The sequence below is a fragment of the Esox lucius genome, chromosome 1 (assembly GCF_011004845.1).
Source record: "Esox lucius isolate fEsoLuc1 chromosome 1, fEsoLuc1.pri, whole genome shotgun sequence".
NCBI classification, from domain to species: Eukaryota; Metazoa; Chordata; class Actinopteri; order Esociformes; family Esocidae; genus Esox; species Esox lucius.
Window position 1 is genome coordinate 35,212,597 of NC_047569.1, and position 16,749 is coordinate 35,229,345.

At 44.8% G+C, this 16,749-nt stretch overlaps 1 protein-coding gene across 4 annotated transcripts in view; it reads right to left on the bottom strand.

Annotated features, from left to right (window-relative positions):
- Positions 1-3,760: 3,760 nt before the first annotated feature.
- The window catches only part of rsrc1 (arginine/serine-rich coiled-coil 1), a 150,042-nt gene continuing 137,053 nt past the window's right edge, over positions 3,761-16,749 (bottom strand). For all 4 annotated transcript variants that reach the window (XM_029122713.2, XM_029122702.2, XM_029122701.2 and 1 more), the window contains 3 exons: positions 8,570-8,676; positions 7,035-7,151; positions 3,761-4,229 (listed from right to left, as the gene is read on the bottom strand). In XM_029122713.2, coding sequence (XP_028978546.1) covers positions 4,137-4,229; positions 7,035-7,151; positions 8,570-8,676 — 317 coding nt within the window. In that variant the 3' untranslated portion in view covers positions 3,761-4,136. The remainder of the gene's footprint in view (positions 4,230-7,034; positions 7,152-8,569; positions 8,677-16,749) is intronic.

The following is a 16,749-nucleotide window of genomic DNA, read 5'->3' on the forward strand; positions in this document are numbered from 1 at the left end:
CCTACAATCCCTGTGAATTATGGTGTATTCCCTGTTTGTTTTTATTTGTTTTTTAAATGTTTTTATTTGGTCACTTGAAAACAAGATTGCACATCTCAAGAGTTTTTTTCAAGCATAATTTATAAATAAATACCTGTGGTATATGGTGACATGTGGCATACCTATCAGCCAGTCAGCATTGAGGATTTGAACCCCTCTATTTATAGTTAAGCAATTAGCCATGAGGTTGTGTGGTATAAGGCCAATATACTAAGGCAGAGAGCTGTCCTTAGACACAACGCATTGTGGGTATATTGACAATATGTCACGACTAAGCACTGTGTCCAGGTACTCCACGCTGCGTTGTGCCTAAGAACAGCTCTTAGCCATGGTATATTGGCCATACCTTTGCGCCTTATTGCTTACATATACCACAGCTTTCAGCAAAGGAGCGTTCAGGATCGAACCGTCCAGTTTATAATACCACCAATGTTTCTCGGATACAGCTACACAAAATGTGTTATTGCTATAATAAACTGTCGACAAACAATTAAAACAGTAAGAATTAAAATGTGCTCATACCACCAATTTCAGCCAATCAGCATCCAAGAAACAAATTACCCAGTTTATAATCATATCATGCAAAATTGCTTGTTTGCTTTTCTAATTACACTGGTAACCAGTTTATAATAGTAATAAGGCACCTCAGCGGTTTGTTGTTGCTTGATGTTGACAAAAGTGGCCCTTTGTCTCAATGTTTAGTAGCAGCTGACTGTAAGGACACCCGGCTGTCTGGGAGTGAGTCCTCCGCTACCCGACACTCTGGCATGTGGTTGACTGGTGTAAGTAGGACCATCTGCTGAGAGAGTTACAAACAGACCCTTTATGCCCACCATCATCACAACACACATGCACATACACAAACATACACACCAGGGGCACAACACACACACACACACACACACACATGCACATACACAAACATACACACCAGGGGCAAAACACACACACACACACACATGCACATACACAAACATACACACCAGGGGCACAACACACACACACACACATGCACATACACAAACATACGCACCAGGGGCACAACACACACACACACACACACACACACACACACACACGCACATACACACGCACCAGGGGCACAACACACACACACACACACACACACACACATGTAATGCATAACAGAGGATAACACACACTACAACACACAAATACACATAAAGACACATTCATTTAGTCAAGTAAATTAGGTCAGACTAAAATATTTTTAGTATAATAGAGTAAAATGTGGCTTAACAAATCACCTAATAAATTGCATAGACTTGATTTACATTAATTTAATGTATACAACATCTATAGGGTTTGTCCGTTACTGAATTTCAAGCACAGATTAAACGACAAAGACCAGGGAGCATTTTGTAGTCAACATCACCAACATAAATCTGACAATCCACTGCATGACTTTAGGTATACATAACACGTAGAACGTGATCTTAGCATACATATTGCACTAATGTAGTTCTTGTTGGTATACATATGTCAGCCATATGTATACCAACATGTGACTTGGTTGTTTGACAACAATCCCATTTTGTAGCACAATGAAAGTTGAAGTGTTCCAATCCTGAGTTAACCACAGCCCTCTCACTGTTCAAACATCTGCACCAGACCTTACTTAGACAAGAGAAAACCTATTAAAGAATGCTCCTCATTGACGTAAGCTCAGCCTTCAACACTCTAGGGCGCACTAAGCTTAGTACTAACCTCTGGGCCCTGAAACTACACTGTGCCCCCCCTTGACTTACTGACTGGCCTCCACCAAGTGGTGAAGTTGGGAAAAGTCCCATCTGACCCACCCCCCCCCCAAGGGCTACATGTCCACACATGAATGCACAACTCCATTAGGAGGCATACATTTGGTTCAGCTTCACCCAAGGCTGTCTCGTCATGCTCTGGTGACTTATTGTGGCAGCTCGGCACCTAACCCACTCCACGTCCCAGCACGTGGCGTTCGACTTCTTGCTCGTAAGCACCTTCGCTGGATGTCATGTTACCCTGGGGTTCTTAAATACTTCCTATAGATCACTGGATGTCATGTTACCCTGGGGTTCTTAAATACTTCCTATAGATCACTGGATGTCATGTTACCCTGGGGTTATTAGAGACATCCTGTAGATCCCTGGATGTCATGTTACCCTGGGGTTATTAAAGACTTCCTGTAGATCCCTGGATGTCATGTTACCCTGGGGTTATTAAAGACTTCCTGTAGATCCCTGGATGTCATTTTACCCTGGGGTTCTTAGAGACATCCTGTAGATCACTGGATGTCATGTTACCCTGGGGTTCTTAGAGACTTCCTGTAGATCCCTGGATGTCATTTTACCCTGGGGTTCTTAAATACTTCCTGTAGATCCCTGGATGTCATGTTACCCTGGGGTTATTAAAGACTTCCTGTAGATCCCTGGATGTCATTTTACCCTGGGGTTCTTAAATACTTCCTATAGATCCCTGGATGTCATGTTACCCTGGGGTTCTTAAATACTTCCTGTAGATCCCTGGATGTCATGTTACCCTGGGGGTCTTAAATACTTCCTTTAGATCCCTGGATGTCATGTTACCCTGGGGTTCTTAGAGACTTCCTTTAGATCCCTGGATGTCATGTTACCCTGGGGTTCTTAAATACTTCCTATAGATCCATGGATGTCATGTTACCCTGGGGTTCTTAGAGACTTCCTGTAGATCCCTGGATGTCATGTTACCCTGGGGTTATTAAAGACTTCCTGTAGATCCTTGGATGTCATGTTACCCTGGGGTTATTAAAGACTTCCTGTAGATCCCTGGATGTCATTTTACCCTGGGGTTATTAAAGACTTCCTGTAGATCCCTGGATGTCATTTTACCCTGGGGTTCTTAGAGACATCCTGTAGATCACTGGATGTCATGTTACCCTGGGGTTCTTAGAGACATCCTGTAGATCACTGGATGTCATGTTACCCTGGGGTTCTTAGAGACATCCTGTAGATCACTGGATGTCATGTTACCCTGGGGTTCTTAGAGACTTCCTGTAGATCCATGGATGTCATGTTACCCTGGGGTTATTAAAGACTTCCTGTAGATCCCTGGATGTCATGTTACCCTGGGGGTCTTAAAGACTTCTATGAGCATCGTTCGGTGAGCAACTGGGCTGAATTTGGTGGGAAGACCTGTCCTATGTATGGACGTAATTATCTCATTTTTATTTGATCCGTCATGGAATGAGGTACTTTGAATCAAATGGCTTTGTGAGCCTTCCCAAAGTCAGGGGCATTAATAATCTTTCTTGAGGGAAAATATTTTCTAATCAGGTATTTTTTGGTGATTATATATTTTAAAAGTAAAATTTGTGTGATTTGTTTATTTGGGTTACCTTCATCACTGTATGTGGTGGGCATTTCTTATCCATGTGTCCAAATATGAAAGAGCTAAAAATCCAGCAGGCGTACATACCTCTTCATAAGACTTTTTTTTTCAGTACAGTAGCTGAATTTGGAAATAAATCATTTTACTACACTTGCTATTTCACCCATGTGTTTGTAACCAATAAACCAAGCTGACATGAGACTAGGTTGTACCAAGCCACCATCCACCCCAATGACCAGCCAGGAACACAGACCGCTAAACTCTGTGTCATGTGAAGGGAGATATGTCAGCATCATAACTAAGTGACTTAGTTATGGAATATCCTTTCCTTCTGAAACTTGGAAGAAAGACACACAGATTTTTTTCACCCTCAAGTTTATTACAAACATTTTAAAAAATAAGTTTCCTCAAGACCACAACAATATTTGATCCTTCTAGCACAAGACTGACTGACAAATATCAAGCTGAAATATTCTACAAAACACCAGTCAGCGTATTCATAATGACCCTTCACTAAAGCACACAAGAGTTTTAAATGAGCTTAAACACAATTAACCAATGTTACATCCAACAGACAGTACACTTTTCTGTGTACCTTCTTGTATATTTTAATTACACATTTGGACTACAAAACAAAAGACAGACCCTTTGTAGTTTTCCAACAAAAAGCAGTGACCCCTCAGTGCAGGGGGAGGCACATTAAAACGTTTAGGGACATGGAGCCACACGTTCAATCAGGGCACAGGACTTCCCATGAGCCTCTCCTGGCGGAGGGACACCAGTCTGTTAAGCCACATCTCCTCAGCCTTCTCCTTGTCCAGGAACAACTGGAGGATGGACACAGAAGGATAGAAAATTGATAGACACATTAGGACCAAATAACAGATCCCACCAAAAACTTGAACATGATAGGGTGATGAGTGATATTACACGAATGTCTGTCTGTAATTCAAAGGGGGCAAATGTGTGGTTGGGTAAGGGAGGGATACATTTTTGTTTTTAACAAAACAAGAATGCACCTGATTTCTGTATAACTCTCTTTGTTTAATGTGAGATCAATAATAAAAACATTTGAAGCACAGAGTGAGGGAAATGGCTAAGAGCCTGAAACAATCTATGCTAAACTTCAATCCATGTATATTCCTACATTAGTGGAACATTACTACTGTCAGGAGAGTATTTAGTCTAGATATATACAGTGTAGATGTATGCAGTGTAGATGTATGCCGTGTAGATGTATGCAGTCTAGATGTATGCAGTCTAGATGTATGCAGTCTAGATGTATGCAGTCTAGATGTATGCAGTCTAGATGTATGCAGTCTAGATGTATGCAGTCTAGATGTATGCAGTCTAGATGTATGCAGTCTAGATGTATGCAGTCTAGATGTATGCAGTCTAGATGTATTTAATGTGTGTGAGTACAAAGATAGTAAAACCGGACAAATTGGTCCTCAGAAGCCAGGTCCCTGCTACAAAAAAGGCTATTTCCGTCTTACGGGTTAGGTGTAGGGTAAAACCTACAACTGAGTGTCAGCATCGGGGTTACTTTTAGGTTTAGTAAGACATTATGATTAGATTCTGTTTAGGCATCAATGTTTAGTTACTGAGATTAGGAGATGAGGAACATGGATTTCTAGTCCCCACGAGGATAGAAAAAAGCAACGTGTGTGTGTGTCTGTTTTTAGGGCCGTGGGATGTGGAAGTAATAGCTGAGCGCTCTGTGACAGCGTTGTGCGGTGACACCTCTCCTAGCACCCAGCGTGCCGTTTCGCAGGATACGTCAAACCTATAGCACCCCTCTGGGCCGGCGGCACAAATACCTGCCACAATGGTCATGAAACACCACACACACACACACAGGTGTGAGCACCACCCTCTGAACCACCTCTGACCCCAACTCGGCACACGGCCAGAACCATGAGCCAGCCACAGACCTGGGTTGACTGAGGGGGTGCCTCACGGGGCATAGTGCCAGGAACACCAGGATGGCCGGTCCGGCTTCAGACGGGTGCCACGCGGCTGCCACAGCGAATCCAATGGATACGTTCCAAAAGGGCAAATCATGCATTCTGGGCACTTCGGACAGGCTCACGTGAAAGCTAGAAGAAATCACATCACTATTTGAACCCGGTTTGCCATAACTGGGTCCTACTAGGAATGATTAGCTGTGGTGGACCACATGGGAGAATGTCCAGCATATGAAGTGACTAGAGTCAAGTATTTCTTTTATGTGCAGCGCGCTAAACGTCAGTAATGCAACGTTCCAGAAATCCGAGTTAATAATCAGAAGTTTAACGGTTAATATTCTTGAAGGGGTACGTTTCGTGGAGCCTGTGTACGCGGCGGTTAGTTTTTTCACTCACGATAATCTTTCATTAACGCTGTTTTTGTTAACGTTAACTAGACATTTCTAAGTTTCCTATAGAAGTTAGTCAGGCTACCACCTAGCGGCAGATTATATTACCACAGGGGGAAGGGACAGTTGTGCTCCATCTCCTCACTGCTTCGTAGCTGATTATCGATCCCACATCTGACATCTGTTTTGTCTTTATATAAAGCGTCCCAGAACCGCAAAATACGAAATGTGACCCCCGACCCCGACTCGCAGGCTTTTATTCCACCTGCTGAGAGACCTATCGGCGCTCCACCTGCAAGGAACCGAGGGTTCCCTACCCAATCTGGGTTCCAGTAGAGCTGTAGTAAGAGGCCTATTATCTCTGTCTCGATAAGATAATTAGCCAAGCCAATGAACGTTATCGTAACTTTATACAGGCAGGGACTCAACCCAGTAACACAGTATAACCCCCCCCCAACATCCACGGATGTCTTCCACTGACAAGCAAGGCTCGTGTGACAGAAACAAACCATTTGAGAGAACCACCATTTCCATCTCCTCATATGCAGCGTCCCTGTGTTCATATAATGACGCTCCATTTATCCAGGACGCGTGTGACGGCCCAGGAGAGCTAAATATGCCCTGTCTGTTGTGTAACGGGCTTGTGAATCACTTAACTCTCGCCTTAAACACGACGACACACACACACACACATACACACACACACTCACTCACTCACTCACTCATGTAAGGCCTGACACACCATGTGGGGTGCGCCGCGTTCACTGTGTGTTATCTTCGCTTCGACACAATGACTAGATCAGCACCCCCCCACCCCCCCCCACCCCCACCGGCCCAGGCCCTGTGGTGGCACAGCGCTAACCAGTTTGAGATGACACTATCTACAGAAGGGGTAATGGGGAATCATTATTCCTGATTGGCTCTTCCCCGCCTAGGGCATATTGCTGCCATAGATCAGGCTGTCGTGGGTTGATCTGCATGCGTCAGGGCTAACTCACTTTCCCCCCGCCGGGAGATAAATGACTCCGCACAGCTCTGCCAAGGAGGGGGGTGGGGGGGGGGGTCACAGAGCAGACAGAGATTACAGCTAGGCTTCATTTCCTATCCTAAGGCCTGACTCTGTGTGAATGGATATTCAGTGTTGTAGTGGGGAGGGCGAGGGGGGGTGGGTGGCTGGGTGTGTGTGTCTGAGAAAGTTGGAGGGTAAGAAAGTAAAGGACCCGGAGTTCTCCCTGCCCAGCCACTGATGCCCGTGCGCGGGTGTGAGACGACTTACACTGGGGTGAGCTAGAGAATCACTGTCGTTGTAGCGTATTGCGGTGGGCAGGGAGCTGATGTCTGGAAGGAGCAGAGGTGTGTCGTCTGGTTCCGGCTTCACATCCACTGGTTCTGTCTGAAGACACACAGAATGTCATCTCATGTAATATCACACTGGAGCTGCAAAACTCATTCTGACATTCCTCCCCCAAATTCCCCGGTTTTCCCGATTTCCTGGTTAGACTAGTGGACTACCTGGCCATCTCTTCTCATTTCTGACATCACACTGTCTGGCAAAAAGCACAAAACATGCTGCTTTCATTAACACGTGCAGAGGAATGCAAGGCAAAACTGTTTCATGGATGTCCAGGAGATGGCAGTGTTGGTGTTGGTCTCACTTTGCCAGTACTGCCTGGATTTCTCTGAGCTGTCTGTCTGTGTGTGTGTGTGTCTACGCCTTTGTTTAACACTTCTTATAGCTGATGAGGTTGTTAGTGTAAGTGCGTGCACGTGTGTGCACGTGTGTGGAGACTCCAGGTGGAATGGAAGGGGGTTAGGAACCAGGAGAGTGGGGTCACCCCCTCCCCACACCTTGTATCCACATTATTTCATTACAGCCTCTATTTTAACTGGCTGGGTGTAAATCACGGGCTAATTGAGTGCTAAGTGGAGAGGGCTGTAGGTGTTTGGCCCCCCCGGGGGCCTCTGGTGAACAAGGTTAGAGACACAGGAGTGCCTCTATTACGTTTCCACTTTGGTCATTTAGCACATGCTCCCATCCAGACAGACCCAACTAAGATCCGCGCTTTAAACCCGAGGTAGGTGGGACAACCAGAAACCGTCACATTCTTCCGTGGATCCGGCTCACTGAATGACCTCACAGGCAAGCCGGAGTCCTGACGAAGGAGGACGAGAGGAGAGGAAAAGGTACAGAGAGCGAGGGAGTGACAGAGCAGAATGGCAGAAGAGAGAACGAGGGAGAGAGAGAGCGTGAGAGGAGATAAGTGTACAAAAACGAGAGAAAATGAGCAAGAGAGAGAAAGAGAGAGAATTAGCGAGACAGAGATGGAAAGATAGAAAGCGAGAGACGGAAAGAGAATTAAAGAGGGAAACAGACACAGTGACACGGAGACGGGCCCAAGTCCCAGTGCCTGATGCCATCTATCAAGCTGCTCCACTTGTACTGTCACCTTTTGTCCTAACCCTCCCAGGATCGCCAATGATTGCCAACAAATCTAATATCCTACACGTTTTCCCAGACAGGAGCATTTCAATAATGACCTCGGTGCTTCTGTGGCTGGCTGCTGCCTGGGCCGAGACACAGGGAGAGGCCCAGTGCCGCGGCGGCTTTTGTGGTGGGAGCAGATCAAAAACAGCCCCGGCCAGGACCCTCTCCCCTGCCCCAACAAACGCACGGAGCAAACGACATTGAATTGGAATGGTTTCATTTGGGTCCGGAAGCTGCCCTCGGACAAATGGAATAAAACTGGAGGGGGAGGGAAATCAAATAAGGGGAAGAAAGAAGCGCACGGAGGACAGAGAGAGAAAACGCACCTTGACACTGTCTCGGGTTGATTTGAAAGCCTGGGGAACAAAGGATTCGTTCTCGATGGCCTCAATGTCCTTTATCCTTCGCACTTGCTCGGCCAGCGAGGTCCCCTCTAGAAACAGACACACAAAGACAGAGAGGTTAGCGGCCTTATGGGGGGAGTGGTCCCTCCCTGGGATCTGGTAGCCATCTTCAAGTAAGACACAGCAGGAACATCAGGAGAAGTGAACTTATTACATTTAGGATGCTTGACTCTGTCCAGCTTCTCTGGTAGTAATGCTGGTTGGCACCTGCTCAGAAATCTCTAATGTGATCATATGTTAGATATTTCTGGGGGGAGAGCTAGGGGGTTCTGACAGGGGTCAGGGTGGGGGGCAGGACACTGAGGACAAACAACAACAACAGAGAAGATCATATGAGGGAGAAGTCCCAAACGGCACCCTATTGTCTACATAATGCACTACTTTGGATTCCTTCAGGCTAAAAGAGGTGTGCATTTGGGATGCACCGGAGAATTAGAGTATATTTAGGAAAACGTCAGCCTAGAAGGAGAACACATTTAAAAATAGTGAACTATTATTACTGAACTATTATTACAGAATATTTTGGATTTTCATCAAAGACAGAGATAAGCAAAATCTAATGTCAAAATACAGAGAAACACACAGACACACACCTAAGACTCAGTGAGCCAGCAACAGGAATTCAATTCATCCATTAACTAGCAGAGAAACTGTCACAACAGATATTCCTGGGCCTCTTTTAATGAATAAATGAATATTTGCCACCGCTTTTATTTGGTACGGCTGAGAGGCACAGCAAAACAAGCTTCACACACAAGCGCAAACAAATGAGAGCACACACACTTTCATTTTAAAAAAAAAAAAAGTTAAACATACATGCACATATGCAGTTACGTTCCATGCACGATCACGAACAAACACAAACATATTTGACGCTCCAGTGTGTCAAAAACATGCATACATTATTTTAAATTGTGAAAAGTCTTTATTAAATGGTTTAGAAGAAACTTAGTTAGAATAATCTAAAGCCTCATACAATGAATAAACATTTAATATCAAACATTTCAGCTAAAGTTTCCTATGATGTTACTGCTCCCAAACTTCAGAAGAATTGAATGAAAAAAAGAATAATTGGGAATCCTCTCGGCAATCCACATCATGCTGTGAGAAGGATTTTTAAAAGTTATAATTAAATGTATTCATGGAGACAAAATGATGTCCAACAGTGTGACTCAATATTGTAAAAGTTAAAACAAGTTATTATGTGTTGTGGTTGGAGGGTTCTTGTTCACCAGGAAGTATAGGAGACATCACCAGAGGAGACATTTTCTGATTATGAATTCATCAAAATATTGGACGTTTTTAACCCTCCCATATTAGCATCCATTTAATTTTATTTTGGTGTGATTCATTTTACATGAAAATGCTTCTCCGTGGAAAATGTCAGCATGCCCAACAAATTGCCTTGTGGAAAAACTAATTCTTTGTCAAAATGAATTAAAAACATTTAAAATTAAGCTGTACTTTAACTGAGGCCAAATTCAAGGGCTGTATAAAAGCACAACAAAGGAGATGTAGAAATGGTAAAACAATTTTCAAAATGTTTACACTTTTTATCATACTACTTTGTTTTATATTTATTAGTTGAAAAATAGGAAATCTACTTTTTAATGCTTGTCAACCAAGTATTGTTCCAGACAAACTGACACACAGACACACACACACACAAACACACAGACACACACACAAAAACACACACACACACACACAGTGAGGGAAAACAAAGTAGGGGGACAATGTTGTTAAGAAAACTTAGCATTCATTTATATTTACTTTGAGAACAGGAAAAGTGACTGACAACTGGAATTAAGCTGTCCATTTCTGACAGTCTCTCTTGTAGCACGAGGAAGACAGAACCGAGAACAGCCTTTCCAAAAATACTTATTACCTTGAATTCGTGGCTAGATGTACAATGTGAGTGCCGGCCCAATATCCTCCTGGAGACACTGGCCTGTCCTTCACATGACAGCCACGGGATCTGCACGGAGCACTGTGTGTGTGTGTGTGTGTGTGTGCAGTGAATCATACTTTTCAATCAGTGATCGATGAATCCACCTTCCTGCCCTCGGAGGTAAAATTCTTAATAAAGGACACACGCGCACACACGTCTTAGGCCTCTCATAGCACACCCCACCTACACCACCTCTCTGTCCTCTGAAGTAAGAGTCTTAATAAAGGACACCGCACCATACCACACCCTATCAGCCCAGATATATCAATGACAGCCCGTCGGGCAGGCGGGCAGGAGAGGGGATGGAGGAGGCCCAGAGAACCCATTAAAGACTCATACTTTTTGACAAACACATTATTGGTAGATAAAATGACTTCCATATGCTGTTTGTCAGATGTCAGTGGAAAAGATATGTATTTCATAGGAAAATCTAAAATAATGGACTTGGAGAGAGAGGGCCGGCCGAGCTACAGACAGGACAAAAATCAATACGCCGCCCGGCCGAAAAGCTGAGAGGGAAGAGCCCGGCAGGTCAAAGTTGATATTTAATATTGACACATTATCCGGCAAATTAATTCAGCGGGTTGACTAGATTGTCACCACATCACTGGCTGTTTGTCTGGCGGAGATGAAAGGGGGAGAGAGATAAACAGAAATAGAGAGACAGAAAGAAAGAAAGCGAGATGGAGAGAGATAAAAAAAAAAAGACTAGAAAACAAGGCCAACTAAATGCACACCAAATGTACGACAGTATGATTCTGTAGACAGTATTCAATTATAATAAACACAAAATAAGTCAAAATAGTGGAGTGGTCTTTTAAATGGTCATACTAGCATTCTGAGTGAAGTGGTGGGGCGTCTAAACAGAACGATCAATAAACTGGACCATATCGAGAGACCTTTCATTCTTCATCCTTGTATTCACTTGTTATAATGAGCCGAACAATGTCTAGAGATTGATCTGCCTGCAAGGCGGTGCACGCTTGTATGTGAGTACTAGTGTGTGTGTGTTAAATGTGTGTATTGAGCCGAAAACTCACTTGCAAACTCATTACCAAAATTAGTCCAAAGGCGTCCTGAAGAGCAACCGGGAATCAATAGCGTATTGTTCTCTCTAAATAGCTGTTTGTCTACTTCATTGATTAAGAGGGTGGAGAAAGGAAAGAAAATCAAAGAAACCAATGAAATAAAGCAGATTTCCAGAGCCATCCGGGACAGAAAGTTTGTGTGTGTCTGTGTGTGTGTCAGAGAGTGAGAGAGCGATGGAGAAAGTGTCAATTATACTGCAGTTGCAGAAACCGAACAGAGGAGGGCGCTGTTTGACAACTCATTTCCACAGTGCCAGGGTAGGCGGTCTCTTGTAAATGTGACTTTGCTCCACAGTTTGTCAATCAGTAGCAGCCAGAGCTGAATATATTGCTGCTACTGATTAATTCCAGTAATTGAGTGCACTACCGCGAGAGCTAAATTACGATGGCGCTTGTTGTGCCGAGCAAATAAAGGAAAATAACTGTGTTACGTTGGGGTCGCTCACAAATTAAAGGTTTAGAGGTGCCTTGGAATTCTATTTGCAGAAAGACAAAGGGAGAAAGCACCCTAAAGGCGACATTAAAATGAGAGATTTAAAATGTGAGTGAGGGGAAAGGGCAGAAGACATGCCTGTTGACATGATGGCAGTAATTTAATCCAGTAGGCTGGCCCGAGCCGGCTCCGGTCGGATTGGCGGCCACTACAGCTGGGCTCCTCCATGATCCTGGTGGTCCACACCGCAACCCATATCATTAAAAACACATATTCCCGCACAACAACAACTGAAACTGTCACACACTGGCAGAGACAGGCACCGCTGAGTAAAGGACGCTGAAGAGGACGTAGAACAGTTCAAAATACATCTTTCAAATGTTTTCGCTCAGTGGGACAGACACACAGTCCCTTATCAGCGTCCGGACTCACTGCCATAGCCCCCCCCCCCCCGTCTCCCTCACCCGTCTCCCTCACCCTTCACCCCCCCTGCCCTCCCACTTCCTCTAAGCACTGCAGAGGAGATACGTAATTCAAGGCTCATTTTAGGGGCTCGTCTCGCAGGAGTTTTTTTTTTTTTTTTGCCCGCTAATTGATAGAAATTAAGCCATTAATCAAGCCACTAGCCATCATTCGAGCCAGGGAAGATGAATACAAACCTTTATAATAACCACCTTCCTCATTTTAGGGCTCATTAGCATACATTTTTAATGCAATTATGCTATTCTTTTACGCTGAGCTCATAAATTACCCGCTCTTTTGTAGCCGGCTGGCCTTGTAAATTCCAAAGTAATGCTTTGTAGTCTGATCTTTAAGGCAATTACTGGCTTCTTCTGTCTTTCATCTCCCCGCATTTCCAATAACCCTCGCCTCCAATGATATATCCACGCCTGGCCCCACAGCACCAGTCCCACCATCCAACACACACACACACACACACACACACACACAATGATGGACGTTTTCACACTCATACTCACACACACACACGCACCATCTAGTCTTTCCATCTTTCGTCTCTTTTCCTTCCCACTTCATTAGTGCATGGAGACGGTACCTGGTTCCAGGGCTGAGTGGCATCTCTGCCCACCGCTGGCATGCCAAGGAACCCAGGAACGTTCTTCCTTCTGGTGGATTCCTTGCGTCTCGGCCTACCTGTGGGTTGCTATTGTTGTTTATGTAACCCTGCGCTAAGTTAAATACCCAGAACGCACTGCTCGCCAGGCATCAAACACTCTGTTTCCCTCACAGCTGAGGGGCATAGAGATAGCTCTGCACGGAAAAACTGTAGCACTTCCTCCCGCTTCAAAGTGCTTCTTCTGGAGGCCTGAACATGATGTTACATCACTGGGTCTGGGTGTAAGTTTAAATCACACTGGAAGAACATTGATCGTTTTAGTCCTAAAACATTCATACCTAGATAATGTTCAGGTGATCGGGAACCCAACAATCTATATTCCAACCAACAGGCTGACTGTTAAAACAGTGCTCACATAAACACGTTTTAAAGTGATACTATAAGATTTGGAAATAAGGACATTTTCATATTTAGCCAGGACCAATAGAACTGTAGGATACTATATTATCTCTGCATACATTTTGGAGATTATTTTTAGCATATTGTTAGCTCTGCTGCTACATTTGCCAGCTCCTTTCATACTGAGAGAAACAGACCTAAATTGAGTGGTTGGTGAATTAAATTCTAAAAAAAGCTATACATACAGTAGCAATCCATATACACATGCTGGAGTTACGGATAATCGTAAGAACATTCAAGTTAATTTACCTGCATTTAAGCAAAAAGACAAATCTATGGCCTATCTATGATTCCCAAATGATTCCCAGTGATTTAACCTAGCTATCAGTACAAACCAAACCTGCGCTGGTGCGTTTGCGCGGGTGTACACATTTGTATTTGAGCCTACACATCCTCATGTGTTTCTGTCTTCAAGGCACAGATCCATTAAAATACACAGCCGATCCCAGAAAAAAGTGAGAACAGAAAAAGGCCAATATTCCAAAGGTGTATGGGCCCATGGTCAGATAATGGTTTTGGACTGCATTGATTAGGGAGCGCTGACAGCTTCCGATGCTAGCCCTGAAAATGCATCAAGTGCGTAATGAGGAGCTATTAGGCCCATCGATTTGCTGATTTCAATTGATAGCTACCAGGCCAAAGCGCCACGTCAATATTTGCATAACTAATACCCTGCTGCCTGCCGGCCGGTTCAGCCTTGACAAATGACATCTCAATGAGGGGAGGTGAAGGAGCGAGAGAGAGAGGGAGATATCGTGATGGAGAGAGAACAAAACACAGAGAGATTAAGAGGGAGGAAGGAAAAAATAATAGTGTTCATTGAAATGGAAGAAAAAGACGCTGAAGATAAATAGATAAAATAAAAGAAATCACTGTCCTTAAATCAATCAATAAAAAGCACAAAGATTAATTTACCAGGCACCATGGATGACTTGAACGAACACCACGGTTAACTTGACCGAACGCCATGGATGACTTAACCAAACACCAAAGATGACTTGACCAATCACCATGGTTGAGTTGACCGACTACTCTAGATGAATTTACCAACAACCATCGATTACTTAATACACCCCTATAGATGACTGGAACTACCACCATAGATGACTTGACCAACCACTCTATAAGACTTGACCAACCACTCTATATGACTTGACCAACCACTCTATATGACTTGACCAACAACTCTATATGACTTGACCAAACACTCCAGATGACTTGACCAAACACTCCAGATGACTTGACCAAACACTCCAGATGACTTGACCAAACACTCCAGATGACTTGACCAAACACTCCAGATGACTTGACCAAACACTCCAGATGACTTGATCCAACACTCCAGATGACTTGATCCAACACTCCAGATGACTTGATCCAACACTCCAGATGACTTGATCCAACACTCCAGATGACTTGATCCAACACTCTAGATTAATTGACCAACCACGCCATCCAACCAGCAACCCCAACACAATAGAGGGATACATAGCATTTAACACTCCGAAGAGGAACACAGACGCACTGGAGGACCAACACAAAGAGCACTAAGAAGACATCCCTGTTGTGCTGTAGTGTTACATCACGTTGTTGAGTGATATTGTGTAACACTGTATTGTTGTGTTCTGCTGTGATGTACAATATTGGTGACAGACTGGGTTCTGCGGCTGTGCAGTGTTGTGCTATTTTGTTCAGGCTGGCCCATGTCGCTGGAGGTTCACACTACTTGTACCCGGGGCAGCCTGGGCCAGATGTCCCCAGCATGTCCCTGAGGGAGGCAGGACCGCCCAGGACCACAGCAGGTGGCCGACCTGCTCTAATGATGCTGCCACAGCCGTGAAGTCCCCACGGGACCACGCACACACACACACACACACACACACACACACACACATGCACGCACGCACACCAACACACAGAGGCAGATCCCTATCAACCCAGTATCCCCTCGGCCCCAAACCACACAGGCCCATAAATAGGGAAGCAACGCGTGTCAACGCCCCGTCGTTGTGACCTCTTATCACCGCGGCAACCGCCCTGGCTGCACCCCCCCCCGATCACTGTCATTTTCAATGTGACCCCAGAAGTCACAACACTGACGTTTCCCTGTACCCCATCATGTCATGTCTTGATCAGCCCAGGGAATCCCCTTCATAGTAAACCCCAAGGATCACTTTCCGGGCATCTCCCCAGTCCCCCACATTAGGCCCAAGACTGTCACCAAGGTGTTCAGTAACCGTCAACATTTCAGGACGGCCGTACGGACGGCTGGATAGGTGGACCATGTAATCCGACACGGAGAAATTTTGGGGCCGCGACCAAAGTGACACCCGGCGTCCCAGACAGAATAGCCGAGGACAGACGGCCGGCCTCTTCCCGGGCCCCCCTTAGCGGGTTGGCGGATGTCTCCAGATAAGCATCTTCACACTTCACTCAATAAATGGCCCAGTAATTAATGAATTTTCTCAACACCACGGAGCCTAATGAGAGTCGGACACTGCTGCCACGTGCCCAGTCCTCCTATCTACTACCCCCCCCCCCCCAGCCCGACCCCCCCTCCCACATCAACCCCAGTCCTGTAATCAGTGAGGTGACACTCCACACCTGTCTGCCGTCTGGTACCCTGAGATCAGATAGGAATGAAGCCATGTTATACACCCACATTTATTTTACTATCCTGGTGAGGACCTGAAACCCTACGCAGAAATCGATGTCCCACATCCCCTTGCCCTAAACCTAACCTCAAAAGCCTTTATGCCTATACATAACCTAACCACAAACGCCTAACCACTAATGTGTAAACCTGAAAGTAATCCCAATTTGAACACTATGCCAAAAAAGTTTAAAGTACAATAAAGGTTTTACTGTAAACCTAACCCCAAAGCCAGAAATAGTTTTTCCTAGTGGGGACCAGCCAAAAAACCTTACGGGAATTAATAGTTCAGGTTTTACTGTGCTTGTGGAGACCTCTGGACCTCACACAGAAACACGCTTCTCATAATTCCCCAGTATATAGATACAGCCAACATGACAACATGGTGCCCCCAACCCTTTCAACATTCCAGAAAATGAGTCAACCATTTCAATTCAGAA